This window comes from Fonsecaea monophora (genome assembly GCF_001642475.1).
Source record: "Fonsecaea monophora strain CBS 269.37 chromosome Unknown Scaff10, whole genome shotgun sequence".
In the NCBI taxonomy this organism is placed as follows: Eukaryota; Fungi; Ascomycota; class Eurotiomycetes; order Chaetothyriales; family Herpotrichiellaceae; genus Fonsecaea; species Fonsecaea monophora.
In genome coordinates this window covers 270487-297997 of record NW_019173941.1, presented here as the reverse complement: position 1 = coordinate 297997, position 27511 = coordinate 270487, and the positions used below count along the sequence as shown (strand labels likewise).

The 27511-nt window shown below is 53.5% G+C and overlaps 9 protein-coding genes across 9 annotated transcripts; 4 read left to right on the top strand and 5 right to left on the bottom strand.

Moving 5' to 3' along the window:
• Nucleotides 1-46: 46 nt before the first annotated feature.
• Nucleotides 47-628, bottom strand: AYO21_02371 (hypothetical protein; the record flags this gene model as incomplete). Its single annotated transcript, XM_022652350.1, has 1 exon — nt 47-628. The coding sequence occupies one exon, from the start codon at nt 626-628 to the stop codon at nt 47-49; it is 582 nt and encodes a 193-aa protein (XP_022515386.1).
• A 511-nt stretch (nt 629-1139) lies between these two features.
• AYO21_02370 (hypothetical protein) lies at nt 1140-4217 on the bottom strand (the record flags this gene model as incomplete). Its single annotated transcript, XM_022652349.1, has 6 exons — nt 1140-2176; nt 2232-2770; nt 2837-3136; nt 3193-3287; nt 3341-3490; nt 3555-4217. The coding sequence occupies 6 exons, from the start codon at nt 4215-4217 to the stop codon at nt 1140-1142; spliced, it is 2784 nt and encodes a 927-aa protein (XP_022515385.1).
• Nucleotides 4218-4474: 257 nt separating this feature from the next.
• AYO21_02369 (hypothetical protein) lies at nt 4475-5425 on the top strand (the record flags this gene model as incomplete). The annotated part of the gene is made up of 1 exon (XM_022652348.1): nt 4475-5425. One exon carries the CDS (start codon nt 4475-4477, stop codon nt 5423-5425), a length of 951 nt encoding a protein of 316 aa, XP_022515384.1.
• A 575-nt stretch (nt 5426-6000) lies between these two features.
• On the top strand, nt 6001-6861 carry AYO21_02368 (hypothetical protein; the record flags this gene model as incomplete). The annotated part of the gene is made up of 1 exon (XM_022652347.1): nt 6001-6861. One exon carries the CDS (start codon nt 6001-6003, stop codon nt 6859-6861), a length of 861 nt encoding a protein of 286 aa, XP_022515383.1.
• Nucleotides 6862-7435: 574 nt separating this feature from the next.
• AYO21_02367 (hypothetical protein) lies at nt 7436-8008 on the bottom strand (the record flags this gene model as incomplete). Its single annotated transcript, XM_022652346.1, has 1 exon — nt 7436-8008. One exon carries the CDS (start codon nt 8006-8008, stop codon nt 7436-7438), a length of 573 nt encoding a protein of 190 aa, XP_022515382.1.
• A 2356-nt stretch (nt 8009-10364) lies between these two features.
• Nucleotides 10365-12319, top strand: AYO21_02366 (hypothetical protein; the record flags this gene model as incomplete). The annotated part of the gene is made up of 3 exons (XM_022652345.1): nt 10365-10899; nt 11071-11464; nt 11563-12319. 3 exons carry the CDS (start codon nt 10365-10367, stop codon nt 12317-12319), a joined length of 1686 nt encoding a protein of 561 aa, XP_022515381.1.
• A 1046-nt stretch (nt 12320-13365) lies between these two features.
• Nucleotides 13366-18160, bottom strand: AYO21_02365 (hypothetical protein; the record flags this gene model as incomplete). Its single annotated transcript, XM_022652344.1, has 2 exons — nt 13366-13490; nt 13555-18160. The coding sequence occupies 2 exons, from the start codon at nt 18158-18160 to the stop codon at nt 13366-13368; spliced, it is 4731 nt and encodes a 1576-aa protein (XP_022515380.1).
• A 1287-nt stretch (nt 18161-19447) lies between these two features.
• AYO21_02364 (hypothetical protein) lies at nt 19448-20794 on the bottom strand (the record flags this gene model as incomplete). Its single annotated transcript, XM_022652343.1, has 4 exons — nt 19448-19806; nt 19857-20564; nt 20627-20692; nt 20743-20794. The coding sequence occupies 4 exons, from the start codon at nt 20792-20794 to the stop codon at nt 19448-19450; spliced, it is 1185 nt and encodes a 394-aa protein (XP_022515379.1).
• Nucleotides 20795-21574: 780 nt separating this feature from the next.
• On the top strand, nt 21575-25882 carry AYO21_02363 (hypothetical protein; the record flags this gene model as incomplete). The annotated part of the gene is made up of 6 exons (XM_022652342.1): nt 21575-21731; nt 21790-22721; nt 22772-22906; nt 22962-23028; nt 23077-23208; nt 23253-25882. 6 exons carry the CDS (start codon nt 21575-21577, stop codon nt 25880-25882), a joined length of 4053 nt encoding a protein of 1350 aa, XP_022515378.1.
• Between the last annotated feature and the right edge of the window lie 1629 nt (nt 25883-27511).

The window sequence follows — 27511 nt, the reverse complement described above, 5'->3', positions numbered from 1 at the left end:
CAAGAATAGAGGAAGCCCCAGTCGAGCTTTTGCCATCCCACTGCCCCTAACCCTCGTTCCCATTCGTAGTATGATCTTTAATCCAGTTCTTCACCCACTGCAGAATGCGCTCTGCGTTCTCATCGATGTCGTCTGCATTCACGCTTTTGAGTTCAACGACCCTCCCGTCTTCCTCCTCTCCCCATCCCTCCTTAGCCTCCTCGGTCACAACGCCAAAGATCTCGGCATCCATGTTCTCCTGCACTTTGGAATCTTTGTAGCCTCGCGCCATGAGGCGGTCATAGAGAACACTCGTCTCTTCACACCTCAGCACGACCACGAGGTCGACCCAGCGCACGGCGAACCCAGCGGTGGAATGCCAGTCAATGACCCAACCGCCTTCGCCTTCCCCATCGGAGATGTCTTTCTCCACCTCGTCCATGAGTTTGTCATCGTCCACGATCAGGGTCTGCAGATCTTCATCGTAGCCGGAGTGGCAGGAGCGAGACTTGACGAGGTCGTTGATCGAGAGGTGCTTGAGGTTAATCGCGGGCGTGGAGGACGAGGCTAGACTGAGGAGTTGTGTGCATGTGGTGGTCTTGCCGACGCCGGGAGTGCCTGTTATGATGATGTTGGGAAGAGTGCGCATTTTGTGGCACTTTCGACCAGAATGCAGAGTCGGAGTAGGGGACAGGTAGAGAGGTCAGGGCGTCAGGCCAGGGTTTTCTTGCGTTCAGAATACTTTGTCAACCTGTGCCGCAAAAAAAATATTTATTCAATACATAATAAGAAAATGCGGGCGACGAGTAATAGCGCTGGTGGTGCGGGAGGCGGATGGGGTCGAAGGGTCTTTCCGCACCAAGCGCACCCAACCAGCAACACAGCGAAGGCCTTCATAGCTACCGAGCAATAGCCCGTTCCATTCCTCTACATACCTCCACAGACTGCCACGATACATACCGAGTACAATTCTGGACGTGAGCGAACTCTACCACGCGCCACATCCCTTCTGACGCAAACCAACCTCCAATCGTTCTGGAACTGGCACTCAATCAGTCGATTGCGGGTAAGGGACACTCATTCTGGGCGTCTCATGTAGCTATGAAGTACTCATTCGAGTCTGCCATAGTCCACCTCCACAAGCCTTTTTAGAGTCCTTACTAGCCGCGATTCACTCCGTCGCCGTCACCGACCAGCTCAAAGTCAACGAGGTTGAACAGACTGGGGTCGATGACAAAGTCATTGACGGCAGCCTCGAGAGAACCCCAACCACCGCCATGTGCATTGTCCAAGCCCCCATGCTTGGAACCATATTGTACAGGTGACGTCTGCACGTCGTCCATAAAGACACCAGCAAGCAGGGGACAGCCTTCCACGATGCGAGCCAGGGTCCTCCTCATCCTGCCGGTGATATGAAAATGCGGCTGAAGGTCTTTCAGCATCTCATCCAGCAATCGAAGCCACCGAAGGTCGTTCTCGTCTATGGAAGAGTGCTCGGCCCCCAAGATGTTGGAGATTAAGACGGTCGCCGCCACGTACAGATTGTCCAGCATCACAGAAGGCGTCTTTTCCACCCCGAAAATCTGTCCGTAGGTGATACCCAGCTGGGCAATCTTCAGCGCGTTGTGATGCACAAGCTGCCTGGAAGACTCAGCGGTCCAATTGCGAAGGACTGGGGGTTGGTCCTTGCCGTCGCTTTGTTTGCGCTTCCGGTGGCTTGAGATGGGAAGAGAATGCAACAGCATCTGCACCCTTAGATACTGCATATGGAGACCATACGCCACGGCGTCAAGAGCAGAGACGTTGTCATAATCAAGGGTAATGTCTGCGGGCACTGACGAATACCACCGGCGCAACCTGCCATCGAGTTCTGACAGTCGATTCAGAGTGCCTGCCTGTATAAGCGAATCCTTGTCGAGGATTGTCGTAATCTCGGCAATCAATACACACAGGTCAAACCACGCCCTCAAAGTCAGATTGTCAGATACATGGTCAGCATACGAGGACAAAGACGGGCCCAGCATGGCTATGTGGCTTGGACGTCCCAAGTACATGCTCCAGAGGGTCTCGTAGACGAAGCAGCCCAACGTCACAGAGCCGCGGAACCTTGCTCCATGGATGTTCGAGGCATCTTGGTCACTGCTCTTGCTCCAAGCATGGTGCAGACCCAGGTCAACCACGAGCCGACAGGCAATACCTAATACTTTGATTAGGGTGGCTGGCACACGATGATGAGGGAAAGGAGACCTCACCACAATACATCCAGCCAACTCGGTCGCGTCCTTCAGTCATCTCGTAGTCACTGAGGAGCAGCATACCCTGCAGCGTCGCCACATTTGGATCTTCCAACTCTGACACGATTTCCGACTTTGCACGCATCGCATAGCTGGATCCCAACGCGCGGACCGCAACCGAAGTACTCAAGCGCGCGCTGCACGCCATCATGGAGTTTTCCAGAAACCGAGAGTAATGCTGGGATCGCAAGCCTCGCGCTCGGTGGGACAAAAAGAGCTCGGGGTGAATGATGGTGACTGAAAGGGTCTGGAAATTGCAGTAGTTGTTGAACAGGAGGGTTTTCAGGCGATCCGAGTCCATGTCAATCTGGGTCCCTAGAGCATGGATACCCGACACACTTTTCACCACATCAGAAGGCGACGACACATGGAGCTGGCATGACGGGCCAAAGTATATGCCGGATTCCTCGGAAACTTCGCCCTCGCCATTGACTTCATGGTGAACTCGAGGCGTGTGGCTTCGCCGTTGACTTTCGTTGTCGGCGAGACCCGGTTGCCTTGACAAGTCAGCACTTCATACAGCTTTGGGAGGCAATGCAAACAAGGTATAAAGAGCGACGCACTCAGCAGAAGACTGTTGACCTTGATTGGCTCGAGGGGACTCAGGATTGTTTGTGCTTGGCTGCACGACTGCCGATGAGGCTCGGTGAGCGGCGATCAGAGTCGCGTCTTGTGGCCCCCGTATATCGTCAAGGCTGGGTCTGGTGGTTGCAGCTGCAGCTGCCGGTGATTTCAACAGTGGCGCACTCTCTCCCTGACTACTGCCAAGCGATGTATTGCCATCGGGAACGATCTGGCGGATCAGAACGTCCAGCGATCGGATCTGCTCCTGAAGTGCAGCAATGTGCTCGCGAGAACCGTGCCTGAGAATCAAGTGTCAGCTTATCGAGCTCAGCCATGCCAGAATCCACTAACACACTTTCTACGATCCGAGAACTGGCTGACGCGACAGTCAATGTCGGAAATGCGGCATGCGCTACACGTAGACCCGGTAGGAAGGCGCTGAATATCACACTAGGTTGAAGATGAGTTTGTATTCTCCAAACAGGAAGCTATTCCTCACTAACTCGAATCTTGCGCTGGCGACAGCTGTGGCAAGCTAGCGAAGCGCGAGGCCGCGCTGAGGGAGATATCTTCTGTCGCTTGGTGCTTGGTGCGTCCTCGTCTGGCAGAGCTGACGCTGCTCGTCGCGACGCAAGGACCTCGTCTGACTGCATCTGATACCGAACAGATATTGGAAGAGCCGTGAGAACTTGGTCAGGGCAAGGAGTGTTCACAGACAGCGCGAAACATGATATATCCCGTCGGAGAGTCCCCAATTGACCGGCCTAGATTCTTGGCTGTTGGGCTAGATACTCCCTGAGCCTGCTCCACAAGATCTCTCGCTTCAGATGCTTCGGGACGAGGGGGTCGAAGCGGAGACAGAGAAAAGCACCGCAGACAGGCGACAGTGTACGACGGTTTCACCTCCAACGGCTGGAACATGACATACTCGGCATACCAAATCCGTAAAGAGGCCAAGAAGCATGTTCCCGAGGCTGAGGGTGAATTTGGGACGGCACACGGCGAGCATTTTCCACGGAAAACCCCAGAGTTGGAGTCAAAAGTCAAGAGTCTGGGGTCCCCGCAGTCTTGCTGTACCGCGAGTACTACGGGTGTCCGCACATGGATATACTTGTGGGTGACATGCTTGAGACCCAGGCTGGCTTCAGCATCACGCTGTTGATGTTGGATGTTGGGAGACAGACGACCTTTCCAGCAATTGGAGTATCCAAGATGGATCATCAAAGATACCAGTCGCGACGTCTGCTTGACCTGGGGGTCAACAACCCAGTGTGACTTGTTATATACTTCTTTGGCGACCGGGTTCGGGAGATCGAACATGCCCCTTTCGTCCTCTTCGCCTCGAGAAGCGACATATCCACACGACTGGGTCGATCGCATGGCAAAGTTATTGCTTCTCCATGCTATCATTCCGAAGAACCGCGGAGGTCAGAGAGCCGGGCGGGGAAGAGAACTCGAGAGACTGAGCGCCAAACGGGCCTTGACACCCGAAGTCAGATTGGAACGAAAGCAGAGTGCCGACAGTGGGGAGTATATACTATTCACCTCAGCTCGATCCAAGGGCAGTCTGTCTCATCGTTTCGTGCAAGACTTCTACAACAATTCCACCCAAATTATAGCCCCATTGTCCAGCCAATATGCCTAGTGTCACCAGGCTGCAGATTACACCCCTTGCTGAAACCTTTGCCGCTGAAGTCGAAGGCATTGACTTCTCCAAGCCAATCGATGATGCCCTGTTCGAAGAACTTAGAGATACTGTCCACAAGTACGGCGTCGTCGTCCTTCGCAAGACTGCGTTAGACGACGACTCGGCCATTGCCCTTGGCCGACGATTCGGGGAACTGGATAGCGTCAGGGCTCATCGGCTGGCGGGCAGGGCCATGAGGATCCCCAACGACGAGATCTTCGACGTGGGTAACCTGGACGACAAGAACGAGGTCGTGACGGTCAAAGACCCCAACCGCACCGCGTCTGCCAACGGTAATGCGCTATGGCATGCTGATGGAGCCTTCAACCCTCGTCGCACCGGTGTTTCCATCCTGCGAGGCGTCGAACTTCCCCCGAAAGGCACTGGGGGCCATACCGAGTACTTGGACACCCGGACAGCGTACGACGATCTCCCAGAGGAGAAGAAAAAGGAGATTGAGGGCCTCGTAGGCTGCAACTCGCTGTTCCACAACCGAAAGACGGCCAATCCGGACTCGCCCCTTTTCCTCCATATCAACCCGATGGACCACCCTCTGGCGAAGCACAAGATTGCCCAGCTACACGAGCAGTCTGGTCGAATGAATCTCTACGTCACGTCTTACACCCATCATATCGACGGGATGGATCTGGAGAAGGGCCAAAAATTACTCAAAGAGTTATTTGAGCATGTCCAGCAAGACAAGTACAAGTTTGTGCATCATTGGCAGGACAACAACGACGTTGCCATCTGGGACAACTGTGCCGTGTTGCATAGAGCAACCCACGGGGAGTACGAGGGGAAATATAGGCGGGACATGCGACGGGTTTCGGTCTTTGATACCGGGTCCACGGCTTACGGGGAGAATGATGTTTCGACGTACTGGCAACAAGGTCTCCCATAGAGGTACCCCAGGAGACACGATGTAATGGATAAATCTGTAGGCTATGGCCATTGCACTGTTGCATTCACCTGTCGAGTTGGTCCCCGTGTATCCCTTTGAAAATCACAGCGGGTGGAAGCATATCATATTATCAGAGTCAGTAACCGACAACCCACAGGCGACTCAGGCGACTGCAGGAGATTGAATCCCGACCACTCAGTCAATCAAGATACAAACATACAAAATGGTACGGATATCACGGCCCGAGAGCTTCTTTGCTTCTCCGATTCCATCGCCATCCAACCTCCCTGGAACGTGGACTACATACATGTACTTGGTGGTTACCGACAACCGAGGGTCGGTTCCCCAGGTTACTGTAATTCTCCCCAGATTTACCAACAACCTCATCCAGGGAACCCCTCTTGGCCACGATACCGAACATACTGACTGTCCGATTGCCATTCCCCCAATCCACTCCTCCCCAGCAAAAGAAGAGTCCTTGTGTGGATTCCTTACGTGGATCGTTCAAAGGGCTGACAAGGTTCAGCTCACGTTTGACTGAAGACAAAGTCAACATTCAAGACAGGTCAATCGTCATGTTCAAATCACAGCCGGCCCATACGCCTGGCGAAGGGGGCATCGCTCGCTTCCGAGACCAGCATAAACGGCTGGGCCGGGCATTGCTGGGCACGGTGCTGACGGTCCAGAGTCCCATCGTCGCCATGCTCGCAGCGCAGACGTTTGACTTTGTCATGATCGACATGGAGCACGCGCCCATGTCGGCGGAGCAGATGACCTACATGGTGCACAGCGTGGTGGCCGCGTCCAAGGGCAACTGCTTGGCCATTGTGCGCGTGCCGTCCCACGACGTCGAATGGGTCAAGTGGGCACTGGACAGCGGCGCGGCGGGCATCATCATCCCGATGGTCAACAACGCGGCCGAGATGGAGCGCATCATCTCGCACGCCATCTACCCGCCGAGGGGCAAACGGAGCTTCGGTCCCTTCAACGCCCCCTTTGGCCGACAGCTCCACGGCACGCAGTTCGGCACCTACTACGACATGGCGCAGGACGACGGGGTCGCCATCCTCCCCATCATCGAGTCCGCCGAGGGCATCCAGAACGCCGACGCCATCCTCGCCGTGCCCGGCGTGTCCGGCACCTTCATCGGCCCCTACGACCTTCGTCTGTCCCTCGGGCTGCCGGGCGGCGTGGACGGGCCCGAGCCCGAGTTCACCCAGGCCCTGTCGGGAGTGCTCGCCGCGGCCCAGAAGCACGGCAAGGTCGTCGGCTCCATGGCGACGACTCCAGAGATGATAGCGACCCGCGCGGGCTTGGGCATGACTTTCCTCCTGGCGACGCTGGACTATAGCGTTTTGGTCGCGGGTTTCACCGAGGCGGCGGAACAGGGCAAGGAGGCGTTGAAGAAGGTCGGGCAAGCCCCAGCCGGTCAGTGAGGGTCGAGCGAGGATCCTGGAGAGCCTCACGGCACGTTTATCAGTCGTGCGTGGGATACCAGGTTGTCGTTCGTATGGGGCTGCTTTAGAGGTATATAATATATTATATACAACCCACGTAACTCTCGCGACACTGGTGTGTGATAGCAAGAAAAGCCACATGACAACCATCGAGCCTTTGATTCAGATATTCCTGAGCTGCCGGTAGTAACACATGTATCGTACTGGTTGTTTCTGCTTCAATGCTGTTAATACGGAGTACTCCCTTTCCCAAGGTGGCATATACTTGTGGATACCGGGTATTGCCCCTTTTGGCCCCTTTGTGGAGCCAATAGCTATTAATTACCGTACCTCGTACCCAGTAAATCCTTACAAAGGGCAAACAAATACAACCAAAAAACACAAAAACACATTTTCACAATGATAATGGTTTTGTTTCTTCTCAGTATATTCATTTTTCTATGTGATATCCAGTCCAATTTACCAAATATCGTGATGGTCGACGGGACCTTTTCTATTCGTCAAGTCATAAACGATGTTTGAGAGTGACAATTCTCCCGTCCCCAGACTCGACTCAACTCGCCAACCTCAGCGGACCTCCCCTTCCCGTATGGTCGTAGTAGTGAAGCTGGTTGACGTAGACGTTCACGGGTCCGCCACGCTCAAGCTGCCCGGCCACGGTCATCATGTCGCGGTTGTTCCGCACCACCATGTCTCCACTCCCGCCCAGGTTTCGATCGTGTTGTCGCTGCCTATGGAAGTGGTGTTTGGTGCAGATCCACAGTCCGATCGCGGCGAGGGCGGCGACCACGCCCGCAACGGCCCCGATGATGGTCCCGATGTTGTTGCCACCACCGCCTGAGCCGCTGCCCTGGCTGGAGGACGAGTCATCGCCGTTGGTGCCGTTGCCCCCGCCGCTTCCCCCCGAGGGACTTGCAGTGGGATCGGAAAAAGCTGCGTTGAGGTACTGCGTCGAAGGTTCGCCGTGGCCAGTGACGGTTGGGATGGCCAGGATCGTAACCGCCTCGGCGGACAGTGTGGCGCACTCCCAGTGCGTGTAGTAGTAGTCGCTCCAATACAGGGAGATGGTCGCACAGTACGGTGCGTCCGAGTCACTGCCACAGGGTTCCCCGTCAGTGTCTTGCATCCTCACTTTGAAGTAAGGGACAGTGTCTTGCACCAAAGAAAGAAAGAAAGAAGAGGGAAAAGCCTTAACCAGGAAATGGCCCCGACTGTGGGCGTTGGACCCTGCGCTTCTGCTTCCACACATGTCGTCGGCAGGATGGTGTTGATGCCGCTTGTACATCCAAAGACACCTGGAGACTCCCATTCCACACAGCCGAACCCCGATTGACAGGCGACGGGTGAGTCTGGAGAGGGTTGATCAGCTGACAGGGCAAAATGACCCGTGAGGATCAAGGCGCCTCAGAGGAAAATCACTCACTCAAATCCCCATTCTTGTAACCACACAGGGCCGTCATGGCTGCGACTGGAACACGATCGATCCACAAGAAAAATCGAGGGGGCCTCAGGGGTTAATACAGAGTTTGTCTAGATGGATTGATCACCTCTTGAGATCTTCTTTTCCCCGCGATGGGGAGTTTATCATCTATCAGGCAGTTTTCGGGGCGCAGGGCCAGATACACCGCCCAACAGAGAAGGAGACCAGGTGCTTGACACGCGAGTGCCCTAGACAAGCGGTTGACAAGTGCCTCTGACCCGTGTATGGCTGCGTGGCAAGTCCCGCGCGTCCTCGATGAAACCCGGATGGCGAAGCGCTGAAAACCTGCGCCCGACTTCTTTTGACCACCTCCCTCATGTTTCCAAATAATCCGGAGCTCCAGGCGGTGTTTGAGCTTGTGGCGCGCCGCTCTTCGGCTGTCGCGGTGTGAAGAAGATAAGAGGGCTTGGGGGGGGGGGGAGAAAAAGCCATTTGCAGCCCTGGTCGATCATCGGCTGAGCCCTGAGCGCCTCATTTCTCAACCCTTTGTCTTATTGCAGGTAAACGACCCAATCCAAGCTTTGGGAAAGAGTCCCTTCCGCATTCCACCCGAGCACAAGCACGACAAGGCGTGCGTGGGAAGGTGGGAGCTGGAGCTGGGCTGGCCCATCAATGTCAGGCTGAGGCTCCGAGTTTGGTCGATCCCCAAGCTGATGAGGAGCGTGGAAAAAAGAAGTAATGAGATCCGAATTTCGAGATCGAGCCTGGATCAGGCCTCGAAACAAAGTCTGAGGCCCAGCTTTGATCTTCGTTCTCCTGGAGTAATGAACCAACCAGCCTGGGGGCGCGACTTGGGGCCAATAGAGGATTCAAATTCACCAGACAAGCATTGGTTATTGGTGACGGGCTTGCATGTCTGTTTGCCTCGATTGACCGCCAACGGCACTAGTCGTGATGGCACCGTTGCAAGTCGTAGCGTCCACAAACCCGTGGATTCAGCCTGATCAGCAAACTTGACCCTCATTCTTCTCCAGTGCATCACGCATGGCACTGTCGATGGCGTCCATGGGGTATCGACTCTACACGGAATTCGTACGGATGCCTAATCTAGGCTCGATTGATCTGTCACCCTTGGATTTCATGAGGAATGGGGAGGAGTTTGCCGGCCTCGCTTGCAGACGGGTCACCCAAATCTCTCATGGTACTGCACTCGGGAAAGGCGATAGGCAAACCGGGACAGGAACCACCTCGCTAAGCCCCTTGCCGATACATGAGACACGGCTGAAGGGAGTTGTGAGCAAACAATCCAGCTGAGCCAGTCTTGGTGTACCGAATACATCAGGCTGGGACCACCTCCTCCAACACCAATATTGTTCCTTATTACGGTTTACAGCATCCGACCCTGACCCTGACCATGACCCCGAAACTGCTTCGAGACAAGTCACATCCATCATGCTTGCACCGGCATGACAGCCCACCAACTAGGCGATTACTAACCGCCCAACCGCTTACTTCCGACCCCCAAGTCAACGAGTTTCGGGTTTGTCATTTGGATGCTGATGATCACTGAAGGCAAGCCGGTGACTTTCTTCTACCTGTCCAATCCACAAGCCCAATGCCGGATCCAGAAGGAGGTGGGTTGAGGGATGCCGCATGCCGAAGTTCAGAGATCGGTTCAACAGGTGCACCAGTCGAGTGTCATTCCACCCTCGACGATGCGTCGGCTCGTTCGTTCGCTCGTTCTCTGGGGTACCAAGACGACATGCATCTTCATTCGCTCGGGCATCCTCCATCGATCCTTCGGCGAAGCTTCGCTCTCGCGAAGAACTTAACTCGTCAAGAGATTGCCCGCAATCGCTCTAGAACCACAATGGCGCTGCAGAATCGATCCCTCTCTGGAGGGTGGAGGATCTGCTACTGGCGGAGAAGCGGCCGCGGTGTGTCTCGATCGTGCGTATAAGCTTCAACGAACGGGACGAAACACACCAAGATTTCTCGACATCATCTCCGACCTCATACAGACAGACGTTGAGTTGGGATCACAAAGTATTCCCGTCAGGCCATGCCCATTCACTTGTCATACATCCCCTATGTCCCCGACAAAAGTCGGTCGCGGAACGACTATGAGCTCCTTCGGTCCAAAGCACGCTCACACGCAGCCAAGTTCAGGCATCGAAACAATGCTAACACGATTGTCTTGAACAAGCATTGCTGGTCTACACCGACATATCCGCATTGTCTCGGACACCGGGGCACCGAAACGGCTCCCAGCAAGCAGAATGGATGGGCTCCATCGTACGACGGAGAAAACCTATGTTCCCACTCGCCTCGAATCCGGATTGAGCAGCTGTTGGCGGAAGAGGAGCAGGATACCAAGACAATGAGCATTGGACGACTTGTGGCCCCAGACAACGACACCAACCGGTACAAGACCGAGCCTGAAGGGCGTGGGATGGACTCAATGGCTCGACATGGCAAGTCTGAGAAGGAATTGATGTCGCCAGGCCCGTGGCATTGGACAAGGGGGGCACGAGTTGACCCATTCGATTGTATTCCTGGATATGATCGTTATGGTGCCTCGCTCGCCATCGACTTCCGTAAGTGTCTGGAACTTCTGTCTCAAACATCCGGTCTCTAACGTGAGTCCAGTTATACACTATGTCATGCCAACGGGTGGGTTGTCCCCTTTTGAGGAGAAGCTATATTGACATGGCAGAACCTCTATGCGTGTGAGATGAGCTCAGACAAAGGCTGATGGGTGACTGCAGTGGCGTCAATCAACGAAGCCTTCAACGTCGTCAATGTCTATGGGCAGTGGGTCCTCGAGAATATGGCCAAATACGAGGACTTCTTCCACGTCATACTCGGCCTGACCAAAGTGGCTCACACCGCCATCGCGTGTCCCGGATCTCTCTTGCCACAAGATGCCTTTGTCCATGCGGGACAGGCCATGTCCAAGCTGAGGGCCAGGCTGGCGAAACCCAACGCCCGGGCCGACGACGGTGCCATTCTGACGATCCTGTACCTGGCCATGTTTGAGCGAGGGCTTGGAAACGACGCGGCCTTCAAGGCCCATCGCGCCCAGGTCGACCAAATGGTGGCGTCGCGAGGCGGCGTCGACTGCCTGGGGGTGGACAGTTCGGCTCGGGCGACCTTGACAGTGTAAGCGCCTGTGCTATCTCGGTGTTCAGAGAGATGGCCGTCTCTCCACCGTGATAGACATTGCCGGGTTGCACCTCTGACACTGATTTTCTCGACAGACTTCTCTCCCTCTCCGGCGACCAGCCGACCGACTCGCCAACGCCAACGAGCGAACCTGCCACGGAGAAGTTGTTGGTGATACGACAAGCGCCCCGTTTCCGGTTCGAGGACGACGTCAAGATCATCGACAAGCTGCCGTGCGGGTTCCGCAACCTCGCCCGGGCGGGGGTCCTCTCGTCCGAGACGCTCCAGATCATCCACAGGATCAGCGTCAAGCAGGACTGGAGCCCGCAGGACGCGACGTACCGGGAAAAGCAAGGGAAGGAGCGCACAAAGGTCTACCGCCCCGTGGCGGGCCAGGCGTGGAACTTCTGGGACGCGTGCACGGCGTTCCGCATGCCGGACGGGCCCGGGGGTCCGTCGCTGGAGAAGATGATCTGCCTCGCCCTATTCCGCTACTGCGCCAACCGGGCCAACCGGCTCCGGCCCAAGGCGTGCATCTACCACTCGGCCACGACGCAGCTGACGGCCCGGCTGCCCGCGTTCAGGGTCTCCAGCGCCCGCACCGAGCGCGACTGCCTGATCTGGATCTGGCTCGTCGCCATCGACTCGTGGGCCATGGCCCAGAACTCGCCCGAGCTGTCGGCCGACGGCGCCCGGCTGCTGGCCAAGATGCGCGACGCCCTGCCGGAGCTGCGCGACTGGGCCTGGTGGGACCTCGAGTGCCTGGGCCAGAAGTTCTTTTGGCGCGACGACCTGCGGGTGCTGTTGCGCGCGAACTGGGACGCACCCGGTCCGGGAGAAGAAGAGTACTAAACCACCACCACCATCACCACCATTTGGCTATTCTGGGTACCTCCACGTAACCCTTTCTCCTGAAATTCCTGTTGTCTGGAACTGCGGGCGGGCCAAGGGAAAGAGGGGGTATTGAATCATTTGTGCATTTTGGTAAACAAAACAATTTAAAGCTCGTGCTTGAATATGTTTATCTCTGCGAGAGTGTCAATAACATGGGGGCTCGCGCGAATGTTACAATCCCCACTCCTGGAATGGAGATCGATTATACATGCTGGCTGGTAGGCACGGTAGGCAGGTAGTACGAGGAGACATTGATACGGGGAATTGGCGTCGATCAAGTGGATTCCCCATCGCCCCCTTCACGCGGATGGGAATAACAGTGGAGACCAAACCACATAGTATCCACTAGTATAAAATACAGCTATGATTATTGGCTGATATACCTAGTGAGGTGGCAGATCTCTGACTACTAACTGGGCAATCACATTACGTTGTACCTCTTACAAACATATGTACGTGTACCTGGGTGATATCGGATCAATGTGTCACGTACCAGTGGGTCAAAGACAGTCACGATAATAACGACAATGGGAAGGGTACAAAAAAGGACCGAGACATCGAGTCTGATTTCTTTGCCTCTTACTGCTCCACCCCGACATTAACATTGACCATAGTCAGAGAGAGGGGGAGAGAGAGAGAGATACAGAAGCCGCAGAAAACGCCGCGCCCAACAATTAGCAAGGTTCCTCCCCCCTTTGCCAGAAGCACAGGAGGCCCAAGTGCTCGAGGGAAAACTCCGCAGTGCTATGCCCAAAAAAGGTGTGTATAATTACTCGCTTCGGCTTTGGTTGCCTCTGCTTCCCTGGCCGAGAAACATGTCCATGACGAGGCTCCTGAACTCTAGCTTTGTCTCCCCCCTCGCTCAATGTCGAGACCATAGATGCCAACCAATCATGGATTAGGTGGCTGTTTCCTCCACATGTAATCATCAGAAACGTTGCTTTTGATTCTCGCCTCCGCGACGAAGTTTATCCCGGGTCTGTGCCGGGACCAAGTCGAGGCCTTCACTGCGCCATCATGGCTTCGGGTTCCCCAATCGCCCCGTCGGGAATGCCTCCCTGTTCTTGCTGAGCCATAGCTTGTGCGGACACGATTTCCGCCAGCCGTTTAAGACGTGGTGTCTGGAGCCCTATTGATTTCCCATGTCAGTACAATGTCGAGTAGTCTTGGAGGGAAAGCGGCAGATCACTTACATGATGGAGTATACGTCTCCAGCGCGGTAATGACTCTCGGCTCAGCAATCTCATAGGGTCCACTGTCTTCCATGTCGACGGGAGCGAGCAACAGGACATCGCTCTTCTCCGTCACCCTCGACGCGACAGCTTTCATAATCTCACCATTAATGGGCTGTTCATAGTCGGCGACGAGATACTGGTTGAGCAACTTCTGGATTTGATTAGGTGACAGCATCCAGCAGATGTCCTGAATGATTTCGATGTCATTGAGCGTAGCCTTTTTGAGCTGCAGCAACTTGGTAGCCTGCATGAGATGCTCGAGTTGAAGAGTCCCCTCAGGCATGTCGTGAGACTTGCACCACTCCTCAATCCGAGTGATGTTGTAGTTGATCTGCAGACCACGTTTCCACGACAGGAAGTTGCGACGCATCAGCAGATCGTTGAATGCCGTCACGCCCACAAGACGGAGGAGCTCAGTCACGGTTTGGGTGATGATGCTGTCTTCGAGATAGTACGCTTTCATGGCCTTGAACACGTTGTTCAGGAGGCTCAGGAGGTTGTCCATGCTATAGGCGGGAGTATTGTTCGAGGGCAGCAGTTTGCCCAGGAAACGGTTGCTTTCATTGGTGACGAATCCGGGCAGCGACTGTGATTCGATAATGGCCGGCACAATCATCTTGTGCAGCTTCTTCTTCAACACTTTCATCCACGTGTGATAAATGTTGAACTCGAGGGATTCCAAATCATGCTTGACAATTTCCAGGAGTCGGTCGTACTCGTAGTTGTCCGTCTTCTGCGCCTCATACCAGTCTTCGGCGAGGAAGACAAAGGACAACATCTCGTGCACATTCGACAACCAGAATGCCCCAGGATTGATCGCTTCGTCACCTTCATGTTGCATCACCTCTTGCTGTATGGACTGCATGACGTTGGCGAGGAAGCGCTCCGATTCCTTGACGAAGCCGTTGTTCCACATCTCTGACGTTACCAAATTGATGAGGTACGAGGGGAACAGGACCTCTTTGTCTGTGGGCGCAGGGTTAGCGCCTGGTTGAGGGATCTTGATGCCTCGGATAAGACCCATGGTGACTTCGTCATTGAGCTCTTCTTCCTGTGCAAGAAGGTTCTCGAGCTCCATCTCGACACTATCCAAACCGGGGTTGAACGTCGAGCCAGACAGAGTCTTGGTGTGAGAGTCGATCGCCATTGAAACAGGACGTGCGCTATATGCTGCACTGTATCTATCCAGTTCGCTTCGTTCGGCTGCCCCTGCACTGCGCCGCTTGAGAGGCTTCTTAGAAGAGACGAGGTTGATAAGGCCGTTTGCAAGTTGAGATGTGCCATTGGTATATTCGCCGTTGACGCCGTTCGTTGCTGCCGGAGGTGGCGCTCGTCGGGCAATCTCAAGCTGATCCTGCAATTCGTTGATCTGTTGTCGTAGAGTGCCCCTCTCACTTTCATGCGTGGACACGGATTGTCGCAATGTCTCGAGCTCTGTATTGGAAATCTTTAGCGATTCCCGGAGCTTGCGCTCTTCTTCTTGCAAGCGCTTCGCGTTGCCCATATGTTCATCATGGCTCGTTTGCAACTTGGCATGTTCTTCTTCCAAGGCAGCCAAGCGTGCTGCTACAATACCAGCCTGGTTCGCCTCGCTCTGGAGCTCACGCGACCGCGTCTCCAGAGCATTGTGCCGCGACCTCCAAGATTTCAGTTGATTTTCGTAGTTCTCCAATTGCGACACCAAGGACTTGTTCTCTCGCTTGAGCGCGCCGAGAGACTGCGTAAGCTCGACGACCTTGTTTTCAAGTTTGTAAGAGATCTGTTTGAGATCCCGAGCCTCTTCACGCATCTTCTTATAGTCGCGCCGGGCGACTCTGCCACGCCACAAGTTCTGTATAATGACGACCTTTCTGCGGTATTGCCTCCAAACGCGTAATGCTCGCCACGAACGGAAAGCCCGTTGAATAACGACCGCGGCATTTCCAATGCGGGTCTCCAGGATATTCTTCCTGCAGAGGTAACCTTTGGCAATGGATTCGAATAGAATGAGGTCGCTCCTGATTTGCGTATATTCTTTGCGCACTTTCTGTCCTCGCCACACTCTTTGAATGTCGGTCGCCGCCTTGGTCTGTCTTGTCTCTTCGGCCTTTCTTCGAGCCAAGAATGCGCGTGTAGCAGCCTGGAAGTTGAGAATCGACTGTCGGGCATCCAGGTACTTGTGCCGGTAGTATTTGGCCCGCAAGTTCTTCTGGATCATGATGGCACATTCCTTCAAACGAGCCGAACGAAGGTTCTCTAAAAAGGCCAACATGCCCGCGCGGAAGAAAATCTTGGTCAGACCGAGTTGGTACTTGTCAGATTTCTCGTGGGCGGTCTTTCCTAGGGCTTTGACAAGAATATTCTGGGCCATGGTACGGATCTCGGTCGTCCATTCATTCGAACGGCACAACATGTAGTACCTGAGAGCAAATTCTTCGTAGGTCCATCGTGTAGGGTAGCCGGCAGTGCTGATGCGCACGGTTTCCAGAACACCACAGGCACGCAGCTGACTCAACACCATCGGTCCTTCGAACTTCCAGGACTCTTTTGCCTCGTTGGGTTTGATACACCGAATGTAGTGCGCATCGGTGGAGTTGATGGTTTGCATGAGTTCAATGAGAGAGCTCTTGAAGATGCCTCCCAGAGTTGGTTTGCGATTAACAGCGACGCCGACTCGGCGGCCGCCTCCAGGGGCGACGGTTTTCGAGGATGTCTGAGCGGTGTCCTTTTCTCTCACCGCCGCAGCAACGTCCAGCACGTCAACCAAGAAGGCATTTGTAGACTTCTTAAGCACTTCCATCTGCTCATCCGGCACAGTATCGCGGTTCTTGTCAATGAAGCCATCGGACTCGTAGGTAACATCGAGCGCATAATGACAAACTGTGAATGCTGATTTGCCAAATCTCGGTTTCTTGTAGAATTTCTGCTTGTCTGCCGCAAAATGATGATGCAGTTTGTGAACAAATTGTTCGTCCGACCCCATGGGAAGTCGAGATTCCTCGTCCAACAGAGACAAGATACCCAGTTTGCCTTCAATGAGATCGATACATGGTTGATTATCCGAAAAATCAATAAAAGTCCAGTCGATCTCTTCACGCATGTATTCTTCCTGCTCAAGTTTGAACACATGCTGGTTGAATTCCTGCTGCAGCTTTTCGTTGGCGTAGTTGATGCAAAACTGTTCGAAAGAGTTCTTCGCAAAATGCTCAAAGCCGTAAATATCCAGCACACCGATGAAGGTATTCAGCCGTTGGAGGACATCCTCGGTCGCGAGACCGTGGTTGATGGTTTCCACCAGCCAGTCGAACAGGCTAGAGTAGATGAACTTGGCCACGGAATCGCGCACGACGGTGGCCTGTTGCTGCGTCAGATTGGAGGTGATTTTCTCCCCGCGCGTAATGAGCTGCTTCTTGACCGTCCATTTGGCAAAATCCGTCGCGTCGATACCCAGTATGGCGCAGGCGCGGACCACTGATGGCTCACTGGCGGAAAGGCTAGAGTCCGAACGCGTGGCGGTGATTTTGATATTTCCAATGTGCAGGAGAGCGGCGAGAACCCGGAAGATCTCTCTTTGAGTGGCCTCGGAGACGTTAATTGTGGTCAAGGACTTCCTTGTGGCTGCAAATTCCGCGGCGTCGTCGACGCCGTCAATCGTCGGCTCATTGCCTTGATTCAAATAGTCAAACTCTTCCACGGGAACCAGGCCCAACTCTTGTTTCTCTTCTTCTGTTGCTCCCGCTACAAGTTGGTAGAAGATGTGGTAATTTCTCTCCTTCAATGGCTGAAAGACAAGTCGTGATCGCTCAAGCAGATATGTCCTTATCCGGGCCCCAATGATGTCGGTGTTCTGGTCAAACATGATTTCAATGTATTTTCCAAATCGTGAAGAATTGTCGTTTCTCGTCGTTTTGGCATTGCCGAAGGCTTCCATGACCGGGTTGGTAGCCAGGATCTGCTCTTCGGTCTCACTGATGGCGTCTGCTCGTGCTTTTGTGCCCTTGCTGGCCTGGCCTGGGGCCCCTCGAGTCGCAAAGTACCGCATGATGTATTTGGCACTGACTGTTTTCCCGGCACCCGACTCGCCGGAAACGACGACCGTCTGGTTCCTTGAGTCCCGCAACATGTCCGTATACGCTTCTTCCGCGATTGCGAACAGATGGGGCGCTTGCGATGCTCTTTGCTTGCCAGCGTACACCTGCACCATCTGAGGGACGTACAGTGAGTCCACCCGCGCAAAAGGGTTGGTTGCTATCAGCACAATCCCGCTGTAGGTGTATATTTCTTTCTGCGCATATCGGAGCTTGATTGCCTGCAGGATGGCGGGCTCATTCAGATGGGACAGATTGGTCAAGTCTTCGGCTGCCTCGAACATGGGAGGGTTCATGAGCGGAGGTAAGGATGCATTATGGGTGTCGAGGAGGGCAGTCTCGGTCGTCTCGACTGTTTGCTTGGACTCATCGGAGAGACTGAAGACAAGGGCGATCTTCCCATCACCCAGATCTTTTCTCTCCGTGAGCTCACCGGGAATGAAGCCCTCGGTCTGGTTAGGGAACCAGGCCCGAGTGCCAATCTCCCAACTCGCCATCGTGGGCGGTTGCGATGGACTTTATGGATAGAGGCTCTCAACTGTCGGAGACGAGGGCAGCCATGTATTCGGAGACTGGGAGGAGAATCTGGTGGATGGATAGACGTGTTCAGTCACACGGGGGAGATGCTGGCCGCTCTCCTGGCGTGGAAAGGAGCGACAAGATTTTAAAGACGTGTGAAATCTTCGGCTTCACAGATGAGAGATGGAATCAAAGTAAGATCAATGTAGTGTTGACCTGACCGTCGACAATAACGGTCTGGGGTCTTAGGTGCGGCTGTGAATTCTTGGGCGAGACACTCAGTTGACCTGCGAGATGTCAGAAAGTTTCTCAGGGACTCGGTCGTCTACGAGACGCGCTCCCCATGCGTCCCAAGCACAACCACAAGCCCCAGCCAGCAACTGGTTGGCCTCACTAGCCCCGAAGCCCACAGCCAGAGGCCCCAAAGAAACCAAACGGCCGTCGCTGTTCTTCCGGCAAGCCACTCGTCATCTGACGCCTTTCCCTGTTCATCACAAGCGTGAGCTTCACCCTCAACCCCCTGGCACCAGTTCAGCATCCACCAAGACCCTTCAGAAATTGTCCGCACGCCCACTGCTCGTGCGCTGATGGGCATCACAAAGTGGCAACCCCCTTTTTTTTCCACACTACGGTGTGCTCGGTACAATGTCTGCATCCTTGAGGGCTGGTCCCGAGACGCTTGTGGCAGCCTTCCTTGCGTCTTCCAAAGATCTTCCCCCAGACGGTCTCAAACGGGACATTACACAGATCTTAGTTGCAGCAAACAAGATGAGCACCTGCGCCCACGCCACATCCTACATGCACGAACCAATTCGCCCTTTTGATTGCGTTGCCTATATAGACCTCCTGCTCGAAGCAAAAATTGTTGTTATCTCCAAATGTGGTATTAGGGAAATACTGGACTTGCATTGTCACGGAATGAATACAAGGAAACCTGTTGCTCTTCTCGATTGTGATGGTACCCATGAACGCCGTCTTCAAACTTGGAACCGCAAATTCATCTAGAGACTTGTAGAAGGACGCCGTTGGACTTGAGTCGCCCACTGTGCCCTTCCACCTATTATCGACGAATCGATCATCACAGCATCATTCTCAGAACGCCCGTTATGCGTGGAGCGGGTCAGCACGGGACTCGATCTCAAAGATTGGGACCGTGTCCTTCCGATCTGGTGCTCTCGACAACATCACATAGACCCGCTCGCCTGCTGCTCGCAAAGCACATCTACCCAGATTGTAGATTCATCACAAGGGCTGTCTGGCTCCATTTACTGGTTCTTACATTCTGAAGTTTGTTGAGACCGAGGCTTTCCCCCTTCTTCCTCGTCGTCTTCGTCAGACTCGGCTTCTTCCTCATCCTCGTCATCTTCATCGTCCTCATCGTCGAACTCGGCGTCTTCGGCATCCTCGAATTCCTCGTAGGCCAATGCCTCACCAGTGAACCAATCGATGGCACGAGGAATCAGTTTCTCTTTGATGTCTTCGCCCAGCTGATAATCAAGCTCGAGTCGTTCTTCGATGTCTGAAGCAACCTCGTCTCCTTCCCCTGGGGCAGCAGGTGGCGAGAAAAAGTTGAAGAATGACTCTGTCGGGACGGTCTTCTTGATCACTCGGGTCTGCTTGGTGGCTATACCAAATGGTTAGTGATTGGCTTCTCGGAGCAAGGACATGGCTTACTCTTGTTTCGTTGCTTCTTGCTCTCAACACGGACAGTAAGATCCTTGCCCGCTTTCCAGTCAATGTTGTCGCCCTCGGCGTGATCATAGATGAAGTCGCCACCGTAACCACTCTCCTCTTGGTAATAGTATGTTTTTGAAATGGTCTTGTTGGTGAAGAAATCATTGGGGGCAAACTCGAAGATCAAGCGGAATCCTGGGCGGTCGAGGTATTCCATGCGGATATCGGTCAAGGAGCGGAGGGCTTCTTCGTCGCGGTCCGTGATCAGCTCGGCAAGCGAAATCTGGTTCTTCATAGCCGAGAGCCAGAACTCTGGGATGCCCTTCATGTCCTCTGCAGCCGTCTTCTCCTCCTTATCTGAATCTTCTTCGGGTTCTTCTTCCTCGTCGGCTTTGCCAGCCTCGACTTCTTGATCGGTGGGCTCCACCTCGCCGTTGACAATTGCAGCGCGCTTCTGGTAGAGTGGAGTGAATTTGGCAAAGTATTTCTTCTCGAGCTGGAGGACCTCTTCTTGGAATTCTGACTCCAACTTGGCGTGGTCCTTTTGGATTCCCTTCAATCCCGTAACACGACGGCGGACGGGAGCTGGCAAGGACTCGACGTATCCTGAAGATCGGCCGACAAGGGAACCGAGCTTTTGCTGCATCATGGAGACAAGAGCGGGGTTGTTTGCAAGTATTGAGGCAGCGGAAACACGCTCGAGATCCTCTGTGACGGGTCAACGTAATGTCCGAGCTGAGATGATTTTTCTCTTCTTCCATTTCCCTTACCTTCGGCGATAGAGCTCACGTTAGGAGCAGCGGCGTGTGAGGAAATCGGCGCATTTGATGCAGGCGCTGAAGGACGGTGAGTAACATGCAACATCTAGCGAACGGTGAAGACATACTGTTCTGCGGTGTAGGCGCGGTCAGATTTCGTGCCTTTGGTATTTCGGCCATTTTGCTCTCAGTTCAAGGGGTACGGTCTGAGGTTGAGTTTCGTGGCTTGTTGGGCGAGAAATGTAAACGTTGAGTTGACGTTGGGGCTTTTGAGAGCTTTCCGGCTGGCGATTCCGTGGCTGTCGAAGAGACACTCCGAAGACGACTCCCGGGGGGTTTTGTAGCAGATGGTTCCTTTCTTCCGAAACGAACGAGGGTGACAAGAGCAGAGAAAATTGAATGAAGGATTGAAGATTTTTGGCCAGGCCGTGTGAAATGCACAGGCAATAAATCAGTTTTGCCTCCGAGTCCCACGCTTTGCTGGTGGGGGAACTAGCGCAGTGCCACTGCACCGCTGCACCGTATTAATTCAGTTGAGTGCCAAAGTGCGCAGTGCGCAACCCCTGCAGTGACCAGCGTCGAAATAAAGTCCCAGCTATCGGTTGTCTACAGCAAATGTTCGAGACGATTTTATTCTGGCAAACCCCCTTGTAGACTACATGCAGTATTCCCTAACCATCAAATGTCCGTAAATGTAGGATTATTTTGGGTACAAATGGGAGAGAGAGAAAGTGCCCTAGGCAGGGGGTTGCCATTGAGGGTGGAAAGGCTGCGGAAAACTTCACATCTGCCCGCATCATGCCTACATCATACCTCCCCATGTTTGGCCCCCAATGACATTCATATCTATGTATGCTGTAACTGCACCAAACCACCCATCACCCCGTGTCGCCCTTGTGTTATCCGAGTCAAGCATGAGCTGAGACGCGAGCGAACATTGTGCCAGTGGCACTTCACACCATGGACAGCAGCTCCCAACATGAGGGCGCACCTCGACGCCCCTCCAGGAGGAGCTCGAGTGCGGGAAGAATGCACAGAAGAGATTCGAACTTGAGCACTGCAAGTATCGTCAGCGATGTGGAGATGTCGACCACTGATGTGTTTTCGGGGCCCATATGTAAGTATTCCGCCCAACAGTTATCGCATAGTGGATGCGCATTGACCTGGTTGTATAGCGGAATCTGTACCCTCTTCCGTGACGGGATTTGCGTATAGGCTACCTCGAAGGCGAGCTGGGTCGATCAGTTCATTCACGTACTTCACAGAGCAAGACCAAGAATCGCCGAACGTTTTCTCGGACGAAGAAGCTGTCGAAAGCGACGAAGAGCAGGGTCACATACCCGATGAGGACCGAGACTTGGAGGCTGGCCTCGAGTCCGATACCGCCCGCCGCAAGAGTTCAGGTAGATATCGGACATCGGCAGACCAGCCTCTCCTTTATAGGCACGACTCGGCGAGGAGTGACACCCAGAAACACGAGGATGGCGGCAACTTCAGTCAAAAACTATACATTGAAAATGAGGACCTAACCATGGCCATTGCTGGGTTTACGACGTCCACTATCGGCTATCTGGCCTATCTGGCGATCTGTGTCTTCACCGCGGGCATTGGATATCTGGTCTTTCGCTGGGTGCCTAGGTGGCGCATATCTCTCGTTGGATCTCCAGCACCCCTCAGAAAGTGCTCTTGGGTTGTCGTAGAGGTGAGCTATGGCCCAGAGCGACACCGTCCCAAGAAGAAGGCTAAGAGATTTCAGAATCAATGGGGTGAATTTACCGTTCATTATGTGGTTTCCGAGGACTATGGCCATCCCATGTCGACCGTTTTCACACGCTCCGGCAAGGAAAAGCTCAATGGATATCGATACGACAACGACGCGGAATTGCGGCACCTACGGTATCTTGACTACAGGTACATGAGGCTTCTGTATTACCCGGTCGAGGATAAATTCGTCTTGAACAATGACTGGTGGGATCCGCAATGGGTGTCCGTTAAAGCTCTTCGGGAGGGTCTTGACACTGAAGAAAGAGACCCAAGAGACCAAGTCTTTGGCAAGAATATGATTGAAATTCAACAAAAGACCATCCCAGAGTTACTGCTCGACGAGGTTTGGCGGTCCCTGTTTCGATCATCCTTCGAGCGCTGACTTTTGGCAAGGCTTTTCACCCCTTTTACATCTTTCAGGTCGCCAGTCTCATTCTCTGGTCAATGGACGAGTACTACTACTATGCTGCGGCAATATTCCTTATTTCGGTCTTCTCCATCACTACTACGGTTGTTGAGACTCGTTCGGTAAATGCTATTGTGATTCTAGCTCGAGTCACTGAAGATACTGATGTGTTCGCAGACAATGCGACGACTGAGGGAAATTTCGCGCTTTGAGTGCGACGTTCGTGTGCTCCGCAACGGCTTCTGTAAGTTCTTGTGACGTGAGGGCCAGGCTGGTACTGATCCAGACTTAGGGCGTTCTGCACTTTCTAGTGATCTTGTCCCAGGGGACGTGTATGAGGTCTCTGACCCGTCTCTTGCACAGCTTCCTTGTGACAGTCTGCTCCTTGCAGGCGATTGTATCATCAACGAAAGCATGCTCACCGGTAAGCTTTAAAGGCCGTTCTCTCTCACCTAGCTAACTTCGCAGGCGAATCTATCCCCGTATCAAAAATTCCTATCACCGACGAGGCACTGCCGTACATTGATCTTGGTGCAACATCAATCCATCCGAGTGTAGCTCGTCATTTCCTATTCTGCGGCACAAAGATCATTCGTGCCAGACGCCCGCAAGACACTGAGGATGACGAAGCCGTTGCTCTTGCTATGGTGGTTCGTACTGGATTCAACACAACCAAAGGTGCCCTTGTGCGGTCCATGCTCTTCCCTAAGCCATCAGGCTTCAAGTTCTACCGTGATTCATTCCGGTACATTTCGGTGATGGGCATGATCGCCGCGGTCGGATTCATTGCTTCATTCATCAATTTTGTCAAGCTCGGTCTCGCTTGGCACTTGATCATTGTCAGAGCATTGGATCTCATCACGATCGTGGTGCCTCCCGCTCTACCAGCCACTCTGACCATCGGAACGAACTTTGCCCTAGCACGCCTCAGAAAACAACAGATCTTCTGCATCAGCCCACAGAGAGTCAATGTTGCCGGCAAACTGGATGTTGTCTGTTTCGACAAGACTGGGACACTGACCGAAGACGGCCTCGATGTCCTTGGTGTCCGGCTTGTACAACATCCGGAAATCCGCTTCGGCGACATTCTGGAGGGGGCACGCGAACTTCTTCCTCCAGCGTCCTACGACCGTGATCCGACGGTCGACTACCGGGTGAATAAAAACATGCTCTACTCAATGGCTACTTGTCACTCCCTTCGACTGGTCGACGACGAACTGATTGGCGACCCTCTTGATCTCAAAATGTTTCAATTTACAGAGTGGTCATTCGAGGAGGGTTCTCGTAACACGAGCCATTTTATCGAAGCTGGAACCCATCAAACAGCACCCAGTGTGGCACGTCCTCCACATGGATTCGAGTATGATTTGGAAGATTCTCAGGACAACGAGAACCCGGTGCGGGTGGAACTGGGCATCTTGCGTTCTTTCGAATTCGCCTCGCATTTGCGACGAGCCAGTGTCATCGTGCGGCAGCACTGTGACCCGGGAGTCAATATCTACGTCAAAGGTGCACCAGAGGTCATGAAGGATATCTGCACAGCATCGAGCATTCCTGACGACTTCGACGACCTGCTCAACTACTACACCCACAAAGGTTTCCGAGTCATTGCCTGCGCCTCGAAATATATTTCGAGAATGAGCTGGGACGATGTTCAGAGCATGGAACGCTCTGAAGCTGAGTCGCGTCTTTCACTGATCGGCTTCATCATTTTCGAAAACAAACTCAAGGAAATCACCACCGAGATCATCGAAGAACTGAACGAGGCCAAGATCCGCAATGTCATGTGTACAGGAGACAACATCCTCACAGCTATTAGCGTGGCGAGAGAGTGCGGCATTATTGATCGCAATGCACACTGCTTCGTTCCTCATTTCGTCGAGGGAGACAAGATGGACGCTAGAGCACGCATTTGCTGGGAAAGCGTTGACAATCAAATCTATCAACTTGATGAAAACACTTTGCTACCTCAGCCATTACCAGCCGAGGATGACAACGCGGCTCCATATGATGCAATCGCCATTGGCGATTATACCCTGGCGGTCACTGGCGATGCTTTCCGCTGGATCATTGATTTTGCATCCACAGAAGTATTACAGCGGATGCTCGTCAAAGGCGCAGTCTTCGCTCGGATGTCTCCCGACGAGAAGCACGAGCTTGTGGAAAAGCTCCAAAGCATTGACTACTGCTGTGGATTCTGTGGTGATGGCGCGAATGACTGTGGCGCGCTCAAGGCTGCAGACGTTGGCGTCTCACTTTCAGAAGCTGAAGCTTCTGTCGCTGCGCCATTCACCAGCCATATCTTTGACATTTCCTGCGTGCCCGCTCTGATCAAGGAAGGCCGTGCCGCTTTGGTGACCAGCTTCTGCTGCTTCAAGTACATGAGCTTGTACTCGGCCATTCAGTTCACGTCCGTCAGCTTCCTCTACGCGTCGGCATCAAACCTCGGAGATTTCCAATTCCTCTTCATCGATCTTGCGTTAATCTTGCCACTGGCAATATTTATGGGTTGGACTGGTGCATATCCCGTTCTGAGCAAGAAACGCCCGACCGCAAGCCTCGTATCCCGAAAGGTCTTGACGCCGTTGCTGGGCCAGATCTTGCTCTCGGTTCTTGTTCAACTGGTCGCGTTTGAGACGGTTCAACAACAACCATGGTACATACCACCGCGACTAGACAAAGAAAAGTCCAATGTCGACAACTCTCAGAACACCGCCTTATTTTTGGTATCGTGCTTCCAGTATATACTTTCCAGTGTCGTCCTCAGTGTTGGCCCCCCATTCCGACAGTCTCTGGCGACGAATGTGCCTTTTTGCGTCACGATTGTGGCGGCACTCCTGATTTCTCTATACATGCTTCTAGACCCGGCCAAGTGGTTGGCGGATTTCATGGATCTGACGGAGATGACGGCGGACTTTGAAGTTTTCTTGCTGGTGTTGGCTGTGGCAGGGTTTGCCGTTGCCTACCTAGCGGAGCAATACGTCTTTCCCCTGCTGGCCAAATACATTGGGCGACTCAAGTCGAGGCTGAGACCTGGACACCCCAAAAAGAGAAAGCAGTACAAGCTCATCGCCGAGGAAATTCAGATAAGCACATAAGGGACCTGTATGTATGTATGTATGATGTGTATTCATTGGTTAGAGCAAAAGAGAAGAGTATCTAGAGCAGAATCAAAGGAAGATGCCGAAGCATCCTGTTTATCCAGCTGGTCTGTACCTCTTCTTCCGTATGGCAGTCATAAATATCTATGCATTTCATACTCTATCCAGCCTGTTTCGACCGTCGCACGCACGGTCACTGGAATACGAAGGGTTTCATCCATTGGGGAGGGTTTTAGTTCTTTCTTGCGTGGAAGACGGAGAAGGGAGAGGGGAAACGTCCAAGAGGGGTGGTTGATGGATGAATGACTGGAATCTCGCTCATTGACCTTCAGAATCTCTTCTTACATATGTAGGTAGGTACTGAACCTTGTCTTATGGGCAGAAGCGATGTCCCGGAACGCGAAAACCAGTATATGCGTTGATCTCCCTCCACAGATCCGCTGCATGAAGCACTCTTGATCTGGGGTTCCACACAGTAACGTAACGCCCGTCCATGTTTTGGCAGCCATATATACAATGGGTGGCTGTTTGGGTCGTGCTATTTCTGGCTGTGATGTTGGTCCCGACAGCTGATGACCTTCAGACTTCTTCCTCTCTCTTCGTATCCCGATTTGCTTCCAACCAGAGTTTCTCCCCAACCTTCACCTCGTATTTTGTTGCTCAATTTCTCGACTCCCGCCAAACCGCATTTCCGTAATCTAGTGGTCCCAAGGGTGCTTCAGGCCGATCAGGGCAGGGCCGTCTTTCTTCGCTCTGTAGAATAGCTGGACGTCCCCAAATCGTCAGCTCAGCTCCAGCTCAGCGACCCCCACAGGAGTCACGGGCGCGGTGAGTAACCAGTATCAGAACTCACAAAGAACCACATGGCGGCGCCTAATCCTGTTGCGCAGAATCTGTAGAACGGCGGTGCTGCGTTGATTTGCCGGACGGGGTGGTTGCCTTTCCAGACGGGTTTGGCCATGGCGGGCAGGGGCTGCCGGAGCTGCAGGAGGAGCTGGCAGAGTGCCTAAGGAAGGGAGATGAGGCGGCTGAGGTCTTCCAGCGGGATGGTCAGTTGAGGCGTTCAAGGCTGTATGAAGAAGGGTGCAATTGAGATCGGAGTGCCGTGACAAGTCGGTTGGAGGTGGCGCTAGCGTTGCGTTTTCAGCATCTGCGCTTCACCGTTTGTCTGCACATGTCATTTGAAACAGTCTGACGAGAAATAGCAAATACTGGCTCACAGGTAACCATCACTAGGTATAATGGCCTCCTATCCTCAATAATATCAGCTATATTTGATCTGGCGCCCACCTCATCGCTTTTATGAGGGCATCTACATTCTGTCAGACTGTGCCATTCTTTTTCCTTCCAGAGGCTCGTCGGGAAGAGGATGGACCAGCAACTGAGCTATACAAGCAGGTGTCATGCCGTTCTTCTCAAAAAGTCCATGCACGGCTCTCCAGAATGACAGGATGATAGAACTCATGTCGACGACGAGGTTCGAAAATATGAGGAGCAGATCCAGAATCAACTGCAACAAGACACAGGCGGAGGGAGTTATTGTGTGCATGATAGGGCTTGATTATCCAAGGATGTTTGGGCCGACCCCTATTCTACTGACCCGACAACATATCCGTCTGTTTATGA